We start from the raw sequence: 20,697 nt of genomic DNA, 5'->3' as shown, positions 1-20,697 counted from the left end.
CCCGGGGTGCCCCCTGCCCCCCCCATCCCCACCCCTCTGCTATCCCCGCCCCCTTCCCCTTCCCCACCAATAGCGCGCCGGGGGTGTGTCCTCCAGCCCCGCCCTTGGAGCTGACAGACCAATAGGAGCGAGGGGGCGTGGCCCAGAGCCCGGCCCCCACGTGCTCGGTGGCGCTGCCCTGGGGGGGGGGGGGGGACACGGGGGGGGGGCGCAGCGCATGGAGGCGGCGGCGGCGCCGGGACCGGGACCGGGTCCGGGACCGGGGAGGGCTCGGCCGGGGCCCCCCCAGCCCCAGCCCCAGCGCCGGGAGCTCTTCAGGGGGCAGCGGAAAGAATCCGAGGTGAGGACCTGGGGGGGGGCACCCCGGGGTGGGGGGCACCCCAAAGTGGGGTCGGGCTGGGGGGGCCCCATTGGGGTTTGGGGGACCCCATTGGGGTTGGGGGGTGCGGATCGTGGATTTTTGGGTGCCGGATCGAGGTCTCTGGGGGTCCGGAGGGGGCTGGGGGGGGGCTCGGTCCCGAGGGGCAGCCCCCCGGTGCTGGGGGGGGGGCTGTGGGGAACACGAAGCCCCCCAGGGGACCCCCGGGAGTAGGGCGCGGGGGGGACCCGGCCCCTGGGTGCCCACCGGGGGTCGGTGCCCAAGGGAGGGCTCCGGGATTTTCGGCTTCCCCCCCCCCCCCCCCTTCAGCTCCCGGAGCCGCCCGGCTTCCCAAATCCCCTCTCCCCGGCCGGGCTCCGCGGCTTCTCTGCCGGGTTGTAAAAATTGGGCAGGAATCGGGGCAAAAATTGGGCAGAAATCGGGGCAGAAATTGGGCAGAAATCGGGGATTTGCGCTGCGCATCCCGGGGGACATCGGCGTTAATTAACGGGGACAATTAACGGGGGCAGCGCGCCCCGGTCCCAGCCTGGCTGCCAGGGGCGCGGGAGGGGACCTGATGGTCAGGGCGTTTATTTCACGTTTTTTTTAATTAATTTTTACCGTTTTTATTATTATTTATTTCCCCTGCGTTGCCCAGCCGCGTGTCCACCCCACCGCGCCTCCTCTGCCGGGTTTCACGCTCCAATTCCTCGGGAGCCGCTGTGGGGCTGGGGTCTGCAACCCCCCCCCCCCCCGACCCCAAAAACCCGGGCACCCCAAAACCTGGCGTGGGGATGGGGAGGGCGCGGGGTCTGCGCCCCCCCATGGGTGCCCTGGCTCCAAACCGGCCCCGGTTTTTAAGCCATGGGGAGGGGACAATGGACACGGGGGGGGCTCTGAACGCAGCAAACGCTCCCCGCGGTGGGGGGGGGTCCAGCCTGGGTCCTGCCCAGGCTTTTTCACGGTGCTGCTGGGGCCGGGGAGCGCTATTTTTACACGCACCTCCCCAAATCTGCCCCGTGCCAAAAGGGCCCGGCCAAGCCCTGGGGACCTGTGCCGAGATTTTCGATGCGCAAATCCCCCCCTGCGGGCACAAACCCAGCCAGGGGGGGCTCCCCAGCAGCCCCCCACCCCCCCACAAACACCCCGGGACGTGGGAGCCCCCCGCGCCCACCGCTCGCCCCCGCTGCTCTCCGCAGGGCTCCTTGGACTGCCCCAACCTGGAGTTCGGATACGGGGACGCCGACGGCCACGGCGCGGAGCTGTCAGGTGGAGCCAGGGGGGTGTTTTGGGGCGCTTTGCTCCGACGGGTGTCCTTGTGGGGTCGGAGGTGGTTATGGGGTTATGGGGTAGCATCATCCTGGTGACGCTACGAGATGCTACTTCATCCTGGTGAAGCACGAGGTTTTTATGAGCAGCCTATGTCCCCATCCCACATCTCCCTGCGGGGCAGTGAGTTGAGCTGCTTCCACCCCAAAACTGCCGGGGTCCCCCCCCCGGAGCTGCTGTAGGAATTGCACAGGGCTGGAGGAATTATTTAGGACCGGGCACAGCGCCGTGTCCCTCCGGGTCCAGCCCCACAGCCTCCGAGCCGCTCAGCGTGAAATCAGCGCAGGTTCTGCCTGGCTGCACGGGTGCTTCTGCAGTCCCTCCCTTTGCAAATTGACTGAACGGGGACAGAAATTTACCCCCCAAAAAAAACCCCTACGGTGCTGCAGATGCAGCGGGGCAGGGGCGTGGGAATGGCCCAGGGGTGAGGAAGAGGAGGGAGGGGGAAAAGCCCCGGGGAACAGAAACCGGAGCTGCAGCTGCAGCGAGGCGTGATGAGACCCCAGCATCGTGCGGCTGTGTGGGGGGCTCTGTAGGGCTGCGGGTCCTGCTTGGATTTTCTCTGATTTTATGGCAAGTTGGGATACCCGCACTGCCCCCCCTGCTGCCCCATGGGCACAAAACCTCCACCCCGGCAGCGAATTAGGGCTGGAAATGCTGAATTTGGTAGCGTTGGGTGGGTACCAGGTGCCTGGTGGAGCTACAAAAGGGCCCAGGGACAAGGTGAGGGCTCTGCCCCATTTCCTTGGGCACGTGGGGACATCTCAGAGCCCCACAAGGAATTTAATTTGGGGGCGAGGAGGAGGGGGAAGCCCCCGCCTCACTGCCGACCCCTTTGCCCATCAGAGCTGTACAGCTACACCGAGGAGCCCGAGTTCGGCACCAACAGGAGATGCTTCGAGGAGGATTTTCACACCCAAGGTACCGGCTCCGGGTTCAGCACCCGGTGGCGTGGGGCTGCCCCGAAGCAGCCGGCACCCAGCTGGTGGCCGTGGTCGTGGTCGTGTCCCCTTCGCAGTGCGGGGCCGGCGGTGGCTGGAGCTGGACGGGGCGCAGCAGAAAGCCCACATCATGCACCTGCTGGATGGGCTGGAGGTGGTCAACAGGGACAAGAGGCTCAAGGTGGCACGGGCCATCCTGTACCTGGCGCAGGGTAAGGACCGCGTCCGGATGCGCCCGCGCACCCCCTGCCTGGCTCTGATGGGTGGTTTGGGAGAAATGTCATCTCGGGGAGGTGATCCTGTGCCAGCTCCGTGCAGCAAAGCTCCTTCCAGGATGGCCCCGGGGCCTCCAAGGCAGCTTTCTCCTAACCGCTGCCTCCCCTGGGGCCTCCTCCAGGCGTGTTTGGAGACTGCGATAACGAAGGCGATGTCCTGCGGTGGTCTCGGCACAACAGCTTCCTCCTCTACCAGCTGGGAACCTTCACCGCCTTCCTGGAGCTGCTCAACATGGAGATCGAGTGAGAGGACCTGCGCTGCCCTCTCCTTCATCCTCCTCCTCCTCCTCCTCTTCCCCCTTTTTCATCCTCCTCCTCCTCGCCGCGGACCTGTAGCCGTGGCACAGCCCCGAGCGCTGCGTCTCCACCTCCGGGGCTGTGGGCTGGGATTGGGGTTGGGATTGGTGCTGAGCTCGTCCCTTCCCTGCCCTGCAGCAACAGCCAGGCCTGCAGCAGTGCCCTGCGGAAGCCGGCCATCTCGCTGGCCGACAGCACCGAGCTCAGGTATCCCCCCCTCTGCCCCCTGCCCGCCGTGCTGCTGGCACCAGGGGGTGGCCGTGGGGACAATCTCTGGGGCCCCGGTGTCACCTCCCCGCCGTGCTGTCCCGGCAGGGTGCTGCTCAGCGTCATGTACCTGATGGTGGAGAACATCCGCCTGGAGCAGGAGTCGGATCCCCCGGAGTGGAAAACCTCCCGGGAGACCTTCAGGATGGAGCTGGGTGAGCCTCAGGGCTCGTCGAGGCACCGTCGAGGTCCTTTTGCTGCCCCAGCTCCGTGGGGAGACCTCGGGGACGGGGCTCTGAACCCGCTCCCGGTCCCTCTCCCTGCCAGGGTTCCCCGTGCGCCCCGAAGAGCCGTTTGCTCTTCTGCTCTTCACGATGGTGACCAAGTTCTGCAGTGGCCACGCTCCCCACTTCCCCATGAAGAAGGTGCTGCTCCTGCTCTGGAAGGTGCTGCTGGTGCGTGAAAAACCTTCCTTTCCCAGAACCTGCTAATTCGGGGAGTGGCACCGTGAGGCCCAGACATCCCCCACTGCTCAGTCCAGCCACAATGAGGTTTTTTAGGGTGGCACCGGAGGCTGCCCGAGGCGAACACTTCCCTCTGGGATGAGATTTCTCCATCCTCACCTCTCCAGCTTGTTGGCCTCAAGCCACAGCACCCCAAAGCACCCCCCCTGCCCTTTGCCTGCTCCATCACCTCTCCTGTCGTCTCCTAGTTCACGCTGGGAGGATTTGAAGCCCTGCAGGCGATGAAGGTGAGGAAGAGAGAGGAGCTGGGGCTGCCTCCCCTGCCGGAGGACAGCATCCAGGTGATGCGCAGCATGCGCGCCGCCTCGCCCCCCACCTACTGCATCGAGCTCCTGGAGCAGCAGCAGCAGAAGCGTGGGCACCGGAGCCGGCGGGTAAGGGCGAGAGCATCCTCCTAGGACACGGACCAGGGTTTTTTTTCGTGCTCAAGGAGCCAGCCTGTGCTCGGGAGCAGGTTTTTTCCTTCCCCCTCCAAGTATTCATGCATTTCTCGGCTGGTAAAAGCTGCTGCAGATCGGCCCCGTGATGGGCTCGATCCGGAGGAAGCCAGAGGATGTCCTGACCCTGTGGCAAAAGGCTGATAAATGCTGGGCACCGGACTGCTCGCAGCAGGCTCGTCTTTCTGCAGCTCAGTTCTTGGCGTTGCAGGGTTACGATGGGATGAAACACTCCTTGTTGGATGAAAACACTTCTTGTGCTAAGGGGGAGATGTCGGGCGGTAGCTCCAACAATTAAGGTGGAAAATGGGGCCACATCTCCCAGAGCAGCAAGGTTAGAGGTGCAGGGGGAGCTTGTTCCCTGTCCAGGCTCTGGTGGCAACAGATAGAAGGGAAAATCCTCACCCAGGGAACATTTGGGAGCTCGGCCCTTCCAGGATGGAGCTGTCTGACGCCGGTGGCTGGCAGGGAAATGAAAATTTCTCCATCCCCTTCTGCCGCAGCCCCTGATGAAGCAGGACAGCTTGGATATCTACAACGAGAGGGATCCCTTCAAGAACGATGAAGCAGGAATCGACGAAGAAGAGGGCGATGAGGTGGACAGCGGGATCGAGGGGGAGCTGGACCTGATGGAGCGGGACGCGATCATCCCCGCGATGCCAGCCCAGCGCGCACCGATTGAAAGGGTGTCGTTCCCCAAAGGGCTCCCCTGGGCCCCCAAAGTCAGGTAAATCCAGCCGGTTTCGTTGCCATCCTCCCCAGTCCTCCCAGCTTTCTGTCCTGGAGCTCATTACAGGCTGAACATCCACCCGTGGCAAGCGTGTTGGCTGCTGGCAAGCTGAGCTGAGGTGACTCCACTTCTTTTTTTGGTCTCAGTTGGTCCTTTCTGGGCTGGGTTTAGCTTGACTTCACAAGCCAAGCGTGGCCAAGGCTGGCCAAGGAGTGGAAATCCCATTTTGGAAACCTCAGGTGCACTGGGGAGGAGCTGCTGTGGGAGCAGGGCCCATGGGCTGGGAGCAAGGCTGGATTTCCCAGCTGGTGCCGATGGGTTTGGTAGGGCAAGGTCCTTGATTAATCGTCTGGTTAATGACAGGGGCTCTTGCTCGTTGAGTGGGACTCACGTGTTGCCAAAAGAAGCCTTCCCGAGTGGCCTTGTAGGGTGAGAAATGGGAGAAATCCAGCTGATTTAAAAAAAAAATGGTGCCTCCCCTTCCTAAGACCAATTCTGCTGCCTGCAATATGGAAGAGGGTTAGGAAAAGAGGGTGAAATCCTCCGCTCCCTCCCTCAAATCCACGCGAGCTTTTTGCTGCTGATCTGAAGCCTGGGTTTAATTCAGGATCCTTAAAACGCAGCCTCAAGCGCAGCTTTGTGCCGTGGGGGCAGCGACGGGTTAAGCGCCTCCACCCGCAGCGCGAGACGCCGTGTCCCACGTGGGTCCCTGCACACGTGGTGCCATCGTGCTCCACGTCAATTTTTTGGCATCAAATGACCCTTGTTTTTCTTGGCTGCTGCCTGGGAATCCAGCTGCTTTTCTCCCTGCCTCGGCTCCCACCCTCCGGCAGCGCCGAGCCCCGAGCCCTCCTCATCCAAGATGCCCACGGCGAGGTGGCAGCGGCCTCTCCCGTAGAGCACGCGCTCTGCGAGGCTGTGGAGACCACGTTTCTTTGCCCGAAGGAGCAGGTGCTACTTGTAGATGCATTTTTTTGGGGCACAGAAGCTGTGCAAGGAGGGTGCTGCTCACGGGGAGCCGCTCGCCGTTTGCTTGCGCTCTCCCTCGGAGCCGCTCAGCGAACGCAGAGGGTTTTGGCTCCCGTTGTGAGCAGCGACGGCGGTCGCCAGCAGCTATTAAGACCTCGAGAAATCGATCCTAGAAAGCTAAAAGGGTTCTCGCCAGCCCCATCCGGGAGCTCTTTCTAGGCAGCGGAGGCTGCGCTCTGATAAATGTCTCTTTTCCTCCCTTCTCCTTGGCGTTGCTCTGCTGCTCCACCAGACAGAAAGACATCGAGCATTTCCTGGAGGCGAGCAGGAACAAATTCATCGGCTTCACCCTGGGACAGTGAGTGTGCAGGGCGGACAGAGCCATCCCCTAGCTCCCATCGGTGCAATTTAAGTGCAATTTAACCCACGGAGCTCGGTTGTTTTCAGGTCAAGCAGCCTAATTTGTGCCTCGGTGCGGAGCAGCGCTGGGTTTTGCGTTATTAGAACACCTCCTTGGGGACGCTGGCCTCTGGGGACCTCGTTCTATAAAAAAAATCAGTCCTAGCCCAGAATAAGTGACCCATGGCCCGAGCAAGGGCCCGTGTTGAGGGGAGGAGGAGGCTGGGTGATCCCATATCCCCAGCGAATTGCCCGCTCCGAACAAACCAAGCTGCGAGCGCAGTCACGGGCCCAGCAGGGTGTACAGGCTGTGGTGGTTTTAGGCTTGGTGCTGAGCACATTCGGGACAGAGATCTGCTTTCACCCAAATCCTGTGCCCGGTGTCACCCCTTTCTCGTGAAGGAGGAGGTGGGAGGTGGGCAGCCCGTGCCAACACCTCTCCCAATTCCCCACCCATCCGAGCTGCGTTCGGTGGGCGACGGGCTCCTTCTTTCACCTCATATGAGATGGAAGCGACCAGGATGACCTCCCAAACCTTATATTTACCTTCTGTCCTCCTCTCCAGAGACACCGAGACCCTGATAGGGCTGCCACGGCCGATTCATGAAAGCGTGAAGACGCTGAAGCAGGTAAGGCATCGCGTCCAAGTGAAGCAGCCCAGCGGAGCTGCCAGCTGGTCCAGCCTCACCCCACGCTCTCCGTGCTCACTGGCACTCAGCGGATGCTCTGAGGAGGGATCAGACCCATGGGGATCTCGTAGAGGTGGGGAAATCTTTGGCCAAGATCACCAGGGCCCTAGAGGGACCGCAGGGCATCAAGTGTGCATTAACTCCGTGCCGTGGCACGCACTAAGAGCTTCAGGTTACTCATGTGTGTGCTCTCAGCCCCCTGTAAATGATTCATGCGTTCAGTCCTCTGCTCCTCTTCAGCTGGTGTGCAACGACACGCTGAGCCTGAGCTTGTGGAGAGATCCCAGGAGGAGTTAGGTGGAAATAATAAAAAGCACGATGGGTGAGGGGATTTGGGGATGCTCTCTGCAAAGAGAAGTTCTCCACGTCTGTGCTGTGATCTGTGAGCTTACCTCGGATATGAAGGAACCCCTTAAGGGTTGTCACTGCTCAGCGTTCCCTCCCGCAGCTCTGGAATTACTCTGCCTCTGTGTGTTTTGCCAGCACAAGTACATTTCCATCTCGGACATCCAGATCAAGAACGAGGAGGAGCTGGAGAAGTGCCCCATGTCTCTGGTAAGGAGACGTGCTCCCCGTCACTGAACGGACACGTGGAGAAATTCACAGAAATCCTCACGTTTTGAGAAATTCACAGAACTCCCCACGTTTTCCCTGATCCTTAAACACACCCTGGATGCTCCTTGCTCCAAAACACCGTATCGTGACCAAATCATTAAATCCTCGAGTTGGGTTTTAGGGAGGTGACTGCCATACCTCAAGCGTGCAGACTAGAAATACTTTTTTCCAACCTTGTTCCTAATATTTCTCTGTGCTACAGGGGGAGGAGGAAGTCCAAGAAACCCCTTGTGAGATCCTGTACCGAGCCATGCTGTACAACCTCCCCCAGTACATGGTAAGCCCGTGTTTCTTCGGTGTGCTTCGGGTCCCTGCCAACCTGGGGAGTGCCCTCAAAAGCTCATGGAGAGTCTGTAAGGTGTGATGTTCCTATGGGGACATCCCTTGCAGCTTTCCCATGGCCCCAGTAGATTCTTACCCATTACAAGTTGTGTCCCCAAAATTCAGCTGCCTTGTGATGTTAGTGGGCCACGTGCGCTGCGTCCATAGGAAGAGACAAACAGATTTAAGTGCATTTAGTCCAGGCGACTCTTAAATTAATTAATCCATGCTACTAGAGGTCGGGTGCATCGAGTAATGCCAAACCAGAGCTGCCGTGCTCCCCGCAACTGCCTTGTGTGCCCAGGGTGTAAATGTTGAGGCTTGGCACAGTCAGTCCATCACCGTGAGTTGGCTTGAAGTGGTCCAGCTCCAGCAAGCGAAGGAGAAGGAAGGAATTCCCCCTTCCCAAGACCGTCCCTTCACGCCTGCCCTCCTCTGCAGATAGCTTTGCTGAAGATCCTCCTGGCTGCGGCGCCCACCTCCAAAGCCAAGACCGACTCCATCAACATCCTGGCAGACGTGCTGCCAGAGGAGATGCCGTAAGTCCCCAGGGAGGTGGCCACCAGCCGTCCCCACTGCATTGTGAAGTCTTGGACCAAGTGGGAGAGTTGGGGCTTTCCAAAAGGTTCAGGGGGCTCCGGATTTGGGGATGGCTCTTTGGAGAGGTCCAAGCTACTGGGACGTGGTTTAGTCAGGTTGATGGTTGGACTCGATGATTTTGAAGGGCTCTTCCAACCTATGTGAGGCTGTGGTTTTGCTGTTGCTGTCAGGGCAGAGGGGTGAAAGCCACAGAAATGAACGGTTTTGGGGGAGTTTAAAGGTTTGAGCGCAATCAGGAGACCCTGTGCTGTGCTAGCTAATTGACACAAATCACAAAATCGTGATAATTGACACAAATCGTAACTACCCATGAGGATGTAGTAGGCATCCTTCATACTGCTCCCCAGGGTTGCTGTCCGAGGGCAATGAGCTCTTCTTTTCTTGACTCACTCCGGTGTCAGCGGGCAGGAGGGGATGAAATAAGACCTGGAAGGTCCCTGTGGAGCCTCTCCAGATGGATCCGTGTGCGCTCTTCGTGTACCCGCTGCGCCCTTACCTCCTTTCCCTCCCACCCAGCATCACCGTCCTGCAGAGCATGAAGCTGGGCATCGATGTGAACAGGCACAAGGAGATCATTGTGAAGAGCATCTCGGCTCTGCTGCTGCTGCTCCTCAAGCACCTCAAGCTCAACCACATCTACCAGGTGAGCGCCGAGAAGGGGTCGGCCACCGCCACGCTGCTCCTGCAGCCGGCGTGTCCCGCCGTGCTCTCGTGGAGGACCTCAGCAGGAATCGTGTCCACGAGGAGCTGCGGGTGGCTCTTCTGGAGTGATAAACCCTAGCCCCAGGACGCGTTTTTTGTGGTTTTACTCACGGAGGGATAACCTGCCTGCTGTATGTCTTTGGCTGGGTTTTGACGGAATCGCTTCCACCCACGTGGAACGAGTTCCCAGCCTGCTGGAAGAGCTCACGCTGTGGCTGATGGGGGTAAAATTTTGGAGATCTCACAAGAAGGGGCCTCCCCTGGCAGAAGGGGATGGGAATAGGGGTTAGGGAAGACCCTCCAGTGGTGCTGGGTGAGACCTCGTGGGGCCAACCAACCTGGTCCACTGCCCCTCGGCAGGGTCAAGCTCTGGGGGCTTCAGTTTCAGCCTCAGGGTCCCAGATGCAATTTGGTTTTTGTTAAATAGGTGGTGGTTTTTTTTGTTTGTTTGTTATTTACGAGGGTTCCACGTGATGCAAAGCCATCAGATCCATCTGTTTTATGAAGCCCACTGATATATGTACATATATATGAGGTTAAATAGAAACCTATGGACTGGATTGGATAAAATGGGGAAAAAAAATCAGATTTTCCAATCCTGCCTTTGCTGTGGGTTCCCATATCCTTTATTTTTATGTATTTATTTATTTTTATTTTATTTTTTGATGTGTGGGAACCAACTGCTCCTTCCTCCTGGGTTTTGGATGTGGATGGTGAGAGGCATGGATAGGGTGGGCAGGGCAGGAGGGGATGGGGTCGGGCGGCGTGGGCTGCGTGGATAGGAGATTGCTGCTGGTTGTATCCCTCCTTTAGAGGGCGGTGGAGATTCGTTGCGTTATGCAAACCCAGGCCTTTTAACATTTAGAGGGGGAGAGAAACTAAAAGCATGTCTGGAGCTAAGGGTACTTTTTTCAGTCGAAATTTGAAAAGGGGCTGGGTTAGGATGTGCTGCAGTAGGAATTTCTCAATTTTCCTTCATAGTAGCTCTATCTCCTCCTTCCCCACTGTTTCACTGCAGATTTTATCCTGAAAAGCAACCTACGCTCGCTAGGTGCAGCTGGCCCTAAGCTGAGGCTATCCCTAAAACACAGAGGCTGGATGTCCGCTGTATGGCAAATGCAATTTCCCCGCCGGTGGGAGTTGTTGTAGACGGTGCAAGCCCGATACAGCAGATTTCTGCACGGGGAGGATGGTCTGCTGGGTGTCCAGAGCAAACCATCAAGGCTGTGTTGCTTCCAACTGGAAATGGGTTTCCATTCCCAGTGCACGCTCCCGTTGGTCCCGCTAACGCTGATCCATCTCACTTCTCTCCCCCAGTTTGAGTACGTGTCCCAGCATTTGGTGTTTGCCAACTGCATCCCGCTGATCCTGAAGTTCTTCAACCAAAACATCATGTCTTATATCACTGCCAAGAACAGGTACAGCCACTTCTGGGGGAGAGAGAGGTGGTGGAGCAGGGAGGAATGTGCATGAGGACCCCAAACACGCGGTGGGGCTGAGTGACCGCTCATGGGGAAGGCTGGGCAGGGGGTTCCAGCCCCTGTTGAGGTACACCCAGACCCATCTGGCTCTCACTGGGCTGGTTTTCATCTCTGTGTGGCCTCGAAAGTGTTTTTTTTTTTTTTGTCCCTGGGCATCTGTGGACCACAGCTCCACAAAGGCAAAGTGGGCCAGAGCCTTCTGCGTCTTCTCTGCTTTTTGTAGCCAAAATTCAGCTTTCCTGACTCCCTCAGGTTTCAGGTAGTTGTCGCTGCCTTTCCCTTTTGAGCCTGGCAATGTCAGGATGGGAGGTGGCAGCAGTGATGCTAGTACTTGGGTGGCGTGCAGCATTGAGCCGTGGGCCCCCACTGAGATGTTGGGGCTGTATCAGCTCCACGTCCATCCTCGTGGACAGCATTTCTCCCCACGGATGGGCAAATCCTCCCTGCACCTGATGCTTGAGGTGGAGCCTGGCTTAGGGCATCTCTCGACCCCCGTGTCTCTATCCTAAATTCGGTGGTGGCTGAGCTGTGGCTCAGCTGCTGGGCTTCAAAGCAGAAAGTGGCAAAGAAGGGGGTGGAAGGGCTGAAGCTGTGTGATTGATAGTGCACGCTTCATTTTAGATCCCTGCATGTCTTGGGGCATGGATAGCATCAGTGAGTGTGTATATGTGCATATTAGATATTGTTTATTATATACATCATTTATGTAATATATGTACTATACATGATATGTATATATTATATATAATATTTAATATATAATATACATAGCCAAACAAAATATATATTTATATATATGTAATATGTATAAACTATCAATTTATATAAAATATAAAAAATCTAATATAGTTTATAACTATATCTAATATATAATTTATATAAAAAACATAAAATCTTTTGGTTGGCTACTTTTACAAAGGGAAAAAACCTTGAAGGCCTGGAAAGACCTGATGCCCTTACCACGCATTTTCTTGCTGGAAATATTCTGCCAGATGTCTGCATTTTAACCCAAGATCTGCTTTTTGAATGTGCTTGGTTCTGTGTTTTTTGTTTGTTTGGTTGGTTATTGGGTTTTGGTTGTGTGTTTTTTATTTTTTCCTCGTTTTTTTTTTTTTTTTTTTTTGTATATGTGTCCATATGAGTAACTGATCTGCCACATATTAATGGATCCAAATCCTCCGTCCCAAATGCACTTGGGACAGGCTCGGGATGGGCTCGGTGTGCTCCGTTAGGCAGCGGTGGTGCTGGGAGCCCAGGAGGATGCTGCTGGTGCTGGGCAGGTGCCATCACCAGAGGTGGCTCTGCCCTGGCAATTCAAAGACGTTGCAGGTTGCTGGATGTAGCCTCATAGATCATCCTAAAAAGTTGCTCAAGCACCGACCTGTTTCGTAACGAGTCCCTCCTTTCCCATCTTCTGCAGCATCTCCGTCCTGGATTATCCGCACTGCACGGTCCACGACTTGCCCGAGCTCACTGCAGAAAGCCTGGTAAGCAGCTCATGGGCTCCTTGTAACAGTATTGTTCTACGTGGGAAGGTGAGGAAGGATTTTTGATTGATTATTTCTGCCCTCTTTATACCCAGCCAGTCCCAAATTAGCCTTTTTCCCTCCCCTCAAACTAGAAAATTCCTCTCATCTCTATTCTGACTTGTTACTGGCTATGGGGAAGTGGGGCGGGAGGCACGGGCAAGCTTTGTGCACCCCATACAATCTGCTGGGCTTAGAGTTTTCCCTTTTACTTGTCCAAGCTCCAGAGCCTGCTTTTAAAAAGGCTTCGGCCAGAGGCTGTTTCCTCGCAGGCTTTAATTGCTCAGCACTCACGCTCTGTGAGATGCCGGTAGGTGAAGGAATGAACCAAATTCCCTGCGGAGAGGAGCCTGAGCATTACAGGGACCACATACCAACCTGGTATGGGAGCGTTGGGAAGGGATGCCCTAAATGCAGCAGGAAGCATTTTAGAAGGAGCCGGATTATCTCCCGGTGCCTGGCTGCTAAAAATCTGAAGCCCGTGTTGTTTTCCTTAGCTCTGAGCAGGTTACAGCCACGGAAATGGCAAGGAAGGTTTGCCGTGGTGAGAGGTTTTTCACGAGCCAAAGTTGCTGGGCTCCCACTAGCCACATCCCGGCCCGATGGGGACATCTAGCGACTTGTCACCGAGCGCTTCCACCACCCGTGTGCTGCTCCTGAGGCTCACGCTGGGTTTTGTGGCTCGGAGAGAAAACTGAACTTTTTTCTAGGGAAAATATTCGCGGGTCCGTTTTCCCAGCAGGGTCCGCTCCCCAGTCTGGGAGCTGCTCTCCCCTCTAGGGTGTTATCCTCGCCGGAGATTAATTTAATTAGACGTGCAGAAGCCGACTGGAGAGCTGCTGCGTGAGCACGCCTCGGGGAGGATGCTCGTGAATGCAGGATCTCAGGGCCCCTCAAGGAAAATGTGATGTCTGGTTGGAAGAAACTTAAATCTGCCTTTTTTTTTTTTTCCCTTGGAAAGTGGGAATTTGAGCCTGGGCTGCTGCTAGGGAGGGCTCCTGCAGGGTGAGCTCCTTGGAGAGGTTCAGGAAGGTGACAATTAAGTTCCAGTTTTCTTTTTCTCTCTCTTTTTTTTTTTTTTTTCTGGGTTTTATTGGTTGACTCCACGTCTAGAAATGATGCAGGGTGTATTCCTATTGATTAGACCCTGCATGTTGATAGGAATTAAACACAGCCTGGTTCTTCAGAGATGCGTTTGTGCATGTATTTGTGTTTCTTTTCTTCAGCCAAGATTTTATGCAGTTTGGGCTTTCTTTTTTTTTTCTTTTTTAACCCTGATACACTGACTTTAACATCGCAGCCATAGCACATTTCTCAGCAGATATAACAGAAGAGTTTGCTTTCAGTGGGCTTGGTTTGCTTCCACGGGAAACTAGGATGCGTTCGGCAGCGCCGTTCCCAGAGGAGGGACCCCCTGGCTGTCGGTAGCTGCTCTTCCCACCCTATAAATCAGGAGTGGATGAATCCTGGCAGGATAACAGGAGCCTCTTCCATCCTCTCGTAGCTCAGGCTCCTCAGTCCCCTCCTGGCCCTTGTCTCCCCTTTGGTGGCATCTCGATGACATCTCGGTGACATCTCGGTGACATCCTGGCTCTGCTGTGCAGGAGCCTCCAGCACAGCCGTAGCCTCTGCTGGCAGAAGAGTGCATTTTATCCGAGTGATTTTTTACCAAATCCTGGCATTACAGTGCTCCCAACTGGCAGATTTATTTCTCATTGGCCTCTACAGGTTATATATATGCCAGCACTTTTACCAGCTTACCGAAACGAGGGGTTTTGATGCTTGCTTTTAAGAACAAAGGTATTACACGGGCAGGATTTTCTTGGTAAATCTAGCTTCAGAGCTGGATTAGGCGCTGACAGAAGCGTCTCATCCAAACTCTCCTCCTGAGGCTGCCCAGAACGTGAACAGGATTTTTTTATTTATTTTTTTTTTCCGTGGCGAAGGCTGCAGCTTGCTGTAAGTGGCTTATAAATTAAGCAGCACTCGTTTCTAGTCTCAGCCCCAAGTAGGTTATTTGTGGGGCACTCGTGCTGTGCTCTCCGTGCTGTTCAAACAGAACAGGTCACTGCGCTGGTGGAATTACAGCTCAAACATGCCACGAGCACTGTTTACACAAGCCGGAGCCGGGGGTGCTGATGTACAGCTAATATTTAAAATTATACAGCTAATATTTCAAATAACATAGAGGCTGTATGTACTTAAGCTGGCAAGGCTCTCTGTTACAGAAGTGTCCCATCCTCCCAACAGGAGCACTGCTGTTTGTCATCCTTCATCATTTTGTCTTTTATTTGTCCATAATATGTCCTCTAAGCATGTGGTAATTTAGGGATCAATTTATATGATTAACAAAAAGCCGTTCTCCAAGCAGCGGTGATGTCTAGGCTGTAATTTTCTCCGTAAAACAACTAACACAAATCTACCAAAAAAAATATATATATATATATTCCCTGTGACAGAGCAACGTGATTTATCTTGTGCCCTCCTCTAGACCCAAATACAAACTAAAAATGATGATTTTTGTCCGAGGCTTTCAGAGCACTTTTCCTGGGGATGATGATAGCCCAGGTGAGGAGGCGGCTCCGCTGCTCATCCAAAATGAGATTTGGGCCACCGAAGAGCAGCAGGGAGGGCGTTCAGCACGGGGCAGAGCTGCCCTTAGGGTTACCCTCTTCCCTCTCCTCTTGCAGGAAGCCGGGGACAACAACCAGTTCTGCTGGAGAAACTTATTCTCCTGCATCAACCTGCTGAGGATCCTCAACAAGCTGACCAAGTGGAAACACTCGAGGACGATGGTAAGGTGGAGAAATACTTTTCCTCCTGAAAATAGTACTTAGTTTTACAATCCTCAATGTCCCTACAGCAGTTTTGGGATATGGTGAGCACCCCTATTCTGTCTGCTCGGGGTTTGTGTGACGTGGTAGCTCCCAGTGCTGCACAGGCAGCGTTTGCTTTGCTTTCCTGAGCTCGTTCCCTCATCTTGCGTCGCTCTCTTGGTAGATGCTGGTAGTCTTCAAGTCGGCCCCGATACTGAAGCGAGCGCTGAAGGTGACCAGGCCATGATGCAGCTCTACGTCCTCAAGCTGCTGAAAATCCAGACCAAGTACCTGGGGCGCCAGTGGAGGAAGAGCAACATGAAAACCATGTCGGCCATCTACCAGAAGGTGCGGCACCGCATGAACGACGACTGGGCTTACGGCAACGGTGAGCAGAGCCGGGGATGCATCCTGCACGCGGTGGCACAGTCATCGTGTTGGATTTCGGGCGTGTTTTGTCCTAGGACCTGCTGGGATCCCATAAATCTGGTTGGGTCAGCACTGGGGATTTTTTTCGGAGGCCTTAAGGCACCATTCGGCACCATCAGGAGGGGCAAAATTGCACAAGGAAGTTGGGAATAATCAGATCAGGCTGGGATATGCTCACACGAGGTCTTCAAGATGAGTTTCCACCAAGCCCAGCCCTCCAATTCTGCGTTCCCAAACCGATCCCATTTGCCTTCAAGGCACTGATAGGCTCCAAACCAAACAGAAGTGCTTGGGGCAGCCACAGATTTGGGATCTGGGTGGCGGATGCTGAGGATCCTTAAGCTGAAGACGTGCCGGCCTGTTTAAACAGCTCTTACGTGGCCTAAAGCTGTATTTTTAGAAGGCTTAATAACATGGTCCTGAACTGTTGCTTTGCATACATCTTCTTTTTTTTTTTTTTTTTTTTTTTAAAGAGGATTAAACAGAAAAACTGGGTAGCATCCCTGTTTCAAAAGGAGAAAGGGCAAGAAGTGAAAGCCTAACACAAAGCCTTCCTTCCAGGGGAGAGAGGCATTATAATTAGGGTGTTAATTTCCACCGCGAAAGATATAATTTGTTTTTCAAAGACGGGTGTGCTTTGGAGAGCTGTGATACCGCTGTGCCACCGAGTCAGAAGAACCAAAACTAGACTTGCTATTTTTAATTTTAAGGCTGGAGTTCCCCAGATGCCCAAAGAGCTGGAGGGCCAGGGAGGGCTGGGGACTCCCTTTCCTTCGCGGGGATTTCTCTCGCCTCGCTGCCTTGCTCAGCACACTCATCTTCCCTGCAGGGCTGAAGGCAGCAGCAGGGCTTCTTTATGCCCGCGATCGCATAATTCACTGCTCAGCAGGGGCTGCTTCTTGACCTGGCCGCCTCGCCGTGCCAGCACTTGGCTTTCCGAGATGAGATCCGGAAGGGTTTTTCCCCGAGGGTTTATTTTTAGCTTGGTGTATCTGGACTGAGACGCAGCTCGGACTTCTCCCTCCCCTCAGCAGTGCTGAGACCTTGCCAATGAGTTTGCTGACCCTTTGTGGAGCGACTGGCTGGTTCATATAGGTTTAGAGCTTGTAAAGATCAAGTTTTGAAATGCTAATTTTTTGGAAATGTTACATATTTACGTCATATTACACATTTAAAATATTGTGGTTATTACAGTCAGCTGCTAGCTTCCCAACCTCACCCCAGATTTAAAAGCCTTTGTTTTCAGTAGCTTAGAATAAATTTGTGAGGTTTTAGCTATCAGCTTTCAGTCTTGATCTCTGCCTCAGACATCTGGGGAGGTTTTTGGTAAAAGTGGTGGGGCCTTTGCGAAAAAAGCAGGAGCTTTGTAATGGGACGGGGTCCTTAAAGCACGCTGAAAGCCAGAAATAAATGCATTTCTGCATGAAGTTTTCAGACTCTGCTGAATTTACAAGTGATTTTAATATATTTCATTTAAATACCTTAAAATAAATGCGTGCATAGCAGCAACTGGTTGTGAATAATAATTACCATAGAATTAGGAATAACCAACTGGCTAATATAATGCTATTTTTAGTTCAGGCACACGACTGCTGTAAATTCTCCATCCTTTCTTTTGCTCAAACCACACCAGAGTCATTTTCTCCACGACGCCACCACGGTCTTGTTTCTTCTTGAACCTAGATATCGATGCCAGGCCGTGGGACTTCCAGGCTGAAGAGTGCACCCTGAGAGCCAACATCGAAGCCTTCAACAGCCGGAGGTACGACAAGCCCCAGGACTCGGAGTTTGCGCCGGTGGACAACTGCTTGCAGAGCGTGTTGGGCCAGAGGCTGGAGCTCCCCGAGGATTTCCACTGCTCCTACGAGCTGTGGCTGGAGCGGGAGGTGTTCTCCCAGCCCATCCGCTGGGAAGAGCTGCTGCACTACCAGTGAGAGCCGCCGTCCCACCCCGGTGAACACCCCAGGGCTGGCAAGGAAGGAGATTTGGGACCTGGGGGTTCCTAAGTAAGGCTGGAAAAAAAAAAAAAAGTGACCATCTTTCTAAAGAGGCCAGGCCTCTTTGTGTCTACCCAAACTTCCCTGGTACACAGCTGCCATCTCTTCGGAGGGCTTCCCTTTGGGGTGACCTCTTGGTGTGGTAGCGATGGACCTGCACAGAGGTCGAGGACCAGGTTTCAGCATCACGCTGGTGGCAGTGTCAGCAGCATCCTCATCTGGTTTTCACTCCAGATTCACACCAGTGCACGAGAGATCAAAGTCTGGGCTGTCCCCTTTGCTTGGTTCACGCATGCAAGTTTGTCCTAAGAGAATCTCAGCAGTGGAAGGTCTCCATCTCCCCCAAACGATTATTTATGCTTGATTTATTTGCATTAATTCAGTTACAGATGTCCAAGAACGTGCTCCAGACACCCTACTGCTGTGAGCAAGGTGCCCTGGTTCCCTGATGAAGTGGAAAATAGGTGGCACTGGAGCAGGGATGACAGGTTGACTTGGCCAACAGGGATGACATTCCCACTTGTCCCCAGGCTAGTGCTGCTGCTGGGATTGTGCAGCCTGAGTTGGAGGCTTTCTTCCACAACTGACGATTTGGGATAGTAATTACCTTTTCCACTGCTCCACTTTGCTTCACCACTTCACTCCCTTGTACTGGAGTACGATGCACACTGAGCTGTGCGTTGCTTAGAGCTGCCGAGGACATTGATTGCCAGCTTTCTCCCTGTCTGAAATAAGCCCAGAGTTATTGGCACAGAAGTTACTGACCCAAGCTACAAGACGTCTGAAAGTGCCACGTAAAGGATTATTTCCTCATCCATCAAGATGCTCCATTAAAACGTCCATGGAAGGAAACGAAGTGCAGCAGGCTGAGTGGTTTTGAAGGATAAAGGTTTCCAGGTTGCTTTCTTCACTGCTCTTTAGCCCCTCTAACCCTAGAGGAGAAAGTAAACGCCCCATCTTCCTGAAAATAACCTGATTTTCGCACAGGTTTTTGGCTCTTTCCTTTAAGTGGGAAGGAAGAGTGCTTTGGGTAACACTTTGCTGCCATCACATGACGAAAACAGCAGATGCTGCAGTCCAGAGCTCTCCGAATGAATAGCAAACTGAGCTGAGAGCTCTCTATAACAAGGAAAAACCCTCGTGGGCAGGGGATAACCCACTGAGTGAGCCTCCTCTCAGCACCTGCGTTCCTTCTCCTTGGCCAGCAGCCCTCGTGCAAGGCTTCCCTCTGCTTCCTTCAGGATCCTGATGGGGTCTGAGAATTCTTACCTCTTTCTACCAAACGCTGTTGGTCCAGGACTTGGAATCTTGGGGGCAAACCTTTCCTGCCTTCTGAAACCAGATCTGGTGTCAAAGAAAAATGTGTCAATATAGCATGGGTAAAACTCAGCTCCTCTTTAGCTGTATCGATGTAGCAAGCGCACAAGTGATAAAATCACAGGTATTTGTTGCGGCAGGATTCGTGCTTATTGCTGTAGAATTAAACTGGGAATGTTTCCTGAATGTGGTTTGCAAAAGACATTTTTCAATGACTTAGCATTAGTAACCCTGCTCACCTTTTTAAAAATGCTTTTGTTCAAAATAAACCAGAGCAACTTTTGAAGTTCATTCATTTGCTGGGACTTTTTTTTCTTCGTGCACCTTAATTTGAATGCTACTTTTGGTGGTTACTTTTGTTTGTTTGTTTGTTTTAGGGGTAGAAATGTAGTATAAATGCTGCTATTTCCAGCCAGGTGCTAGGGGACAGAGCCCAGGACTAACTGGACAGTTTAGGATTTTCTCCGTGATGCTTCATCTGGTTTTCCTACCAAATGTGCAGTTTTTCCCCCATTTGCCCTACAGGCCAGGGTCCTGAGAGCTGAGCTGAGCCCTGCATGGTCTGGCACAAGGGACACTGTCTGTTCCCTTTTTCCTTCCTTCTCATGGTGACCCCACACTGAAATAGTCCCAATATTTGTTTCCAGCTGCGCCACTCATTTTATCATTCCTCTGCTATTCTCTGTTTTAGAGTGATTTAGAAAACAGTCTTAGTTCCTAACAGCTAAGTGTGAGTGTAAAGGAAGTATTATCGAAGTATCAAATCCTTTTAGTTTTAATAAACTAAGGGCACGGAGGTGTTTCTCCAGGGGGACAAGGGAGCTGATTAATTATCAAAGAATCAAAACCTTAGAAAAGCCCTTCATATTTGGCTCACAACTCCCCACCCGCCACCAAGTGTCTCCTTTTCCCAGTGTTTGTGTGGGTGCTGGTTATCCTCTTTGATACCACGTTCATTTTTCTGCATTTAATATTTAAATTCTGCTTCATATGAGGCTTGCATAGCTTATCAGTGCCTTCCATCTTTACTGAGGTATGGAATAGAAATACAAATTCTTGCCTGGATCTATGCAGTAGAAGGAGGTATGAGCCGTTATGTTTGAATACTATTAATTTCCACAAGTTAAGCTTCCTAGAGATACACCTCTATATAAAAACTGAACCTCCATGTAAAAAAATAACTAGGGAAAGGTAGACTTTTAAGTTAAATGCTTTATCTCATCGTGGATTTATCACAGACTGTACGTCTGTTGAGACAGGCCATGCTTTGTGAGGGTTTCTTTGGGGAAAGAGGGGCAATGTGGGTGTCAGCTCTGGCTGATAAACGCTGCTGGTCTCCCTACAGAGTGCACAGCACGCTGCAAATGCCATTTTGACAGGAACAGAGGAACCTATTTAATAAGTTTATTCTAGTTACAAACAGCTGCAAGTCAAGGTGATAATGCCAAGACTTTCCCTAGACACATTCCAGCAGTATATTCACTGAGGATCCTCTAGAAAACTCCCTTACCAGCTCCTCTGGCAGCCTGAGCTGCTGCTCCTCCAGCAGTACCAGGGAAGTCTCCGTCCTGCTACGAGTCCTCAAACCACGAGCTGGTAGCAGCTTAAAACTTCTTTGCTTCGCAGCAAGGGTTTTCTTCTCCCTAAAAGAGTCAGAAGGCAGTAATTATGGGATAATCATCCTGACACATAGGAGAAAAAAAAAAAAGTTCCAGACTATAGTTTTCTACTTTTTTTT

At 53.4% G+C, this 20,697-nt stretch overlaps 1 protein-coding gene across 1 annotated transcript; it reads left to right on the top strand.

The window, feature by feature from the left end:
• Positions 1-205: 205 nt before the first annotated feature.
• On the top strand, positions 206-19,250 carry STRIP2 (striatin interacting protein 2). Its single transcript, XM_084303590.1, is given in 22 exon segments — positions 206-340; positions 1,558-1,627; positions 2,534-2,608; positions 2,706-2,840; positions 3,026-3,146; positions 3,339-3,407; positions 3,516-3,622; positions 3,735-3,862; positions 4,120-4,305; positions 4,872-5,095; positions 6,360-6,425; positions 7,032-7,095; positions 7,639-7,710; positions 7,973-8,047; positions 8,533-8,630; positions 9,208-9,334; positions 10,711-10,811; positions 12,295-12,361; positions 15,091-15,195; positions 15,401-15,449; positions 15,452-15,604; positions 17,329-19,250. Coding segments are annotated over 22 exon segments (2,466 nt in total). The 5' UTR covers positions 206-217; the 3' UTR covers positions 17,580-19,250.
• Positions 19,251-20,697: the final 1,447 nt, after the last annotated feature.

The sequence above is a fragment of the Netta rufina genome (genome assembly GCF_964035555.1).
Source record: "Netta rufina genome assembly, chromosome: 1".
In the NCBI taxonomy this organism is placed as follows: Eukaryota; Metazoa; Chordata; class Aves; order Anseriformes; family Anatidae; genus Netta; species Netta rufina.
The sequence above is the reverse complement of the archived record's forward strand: the minus strand, read 5'-3'. Positions and strand labels throughout refer to the sequence as shown.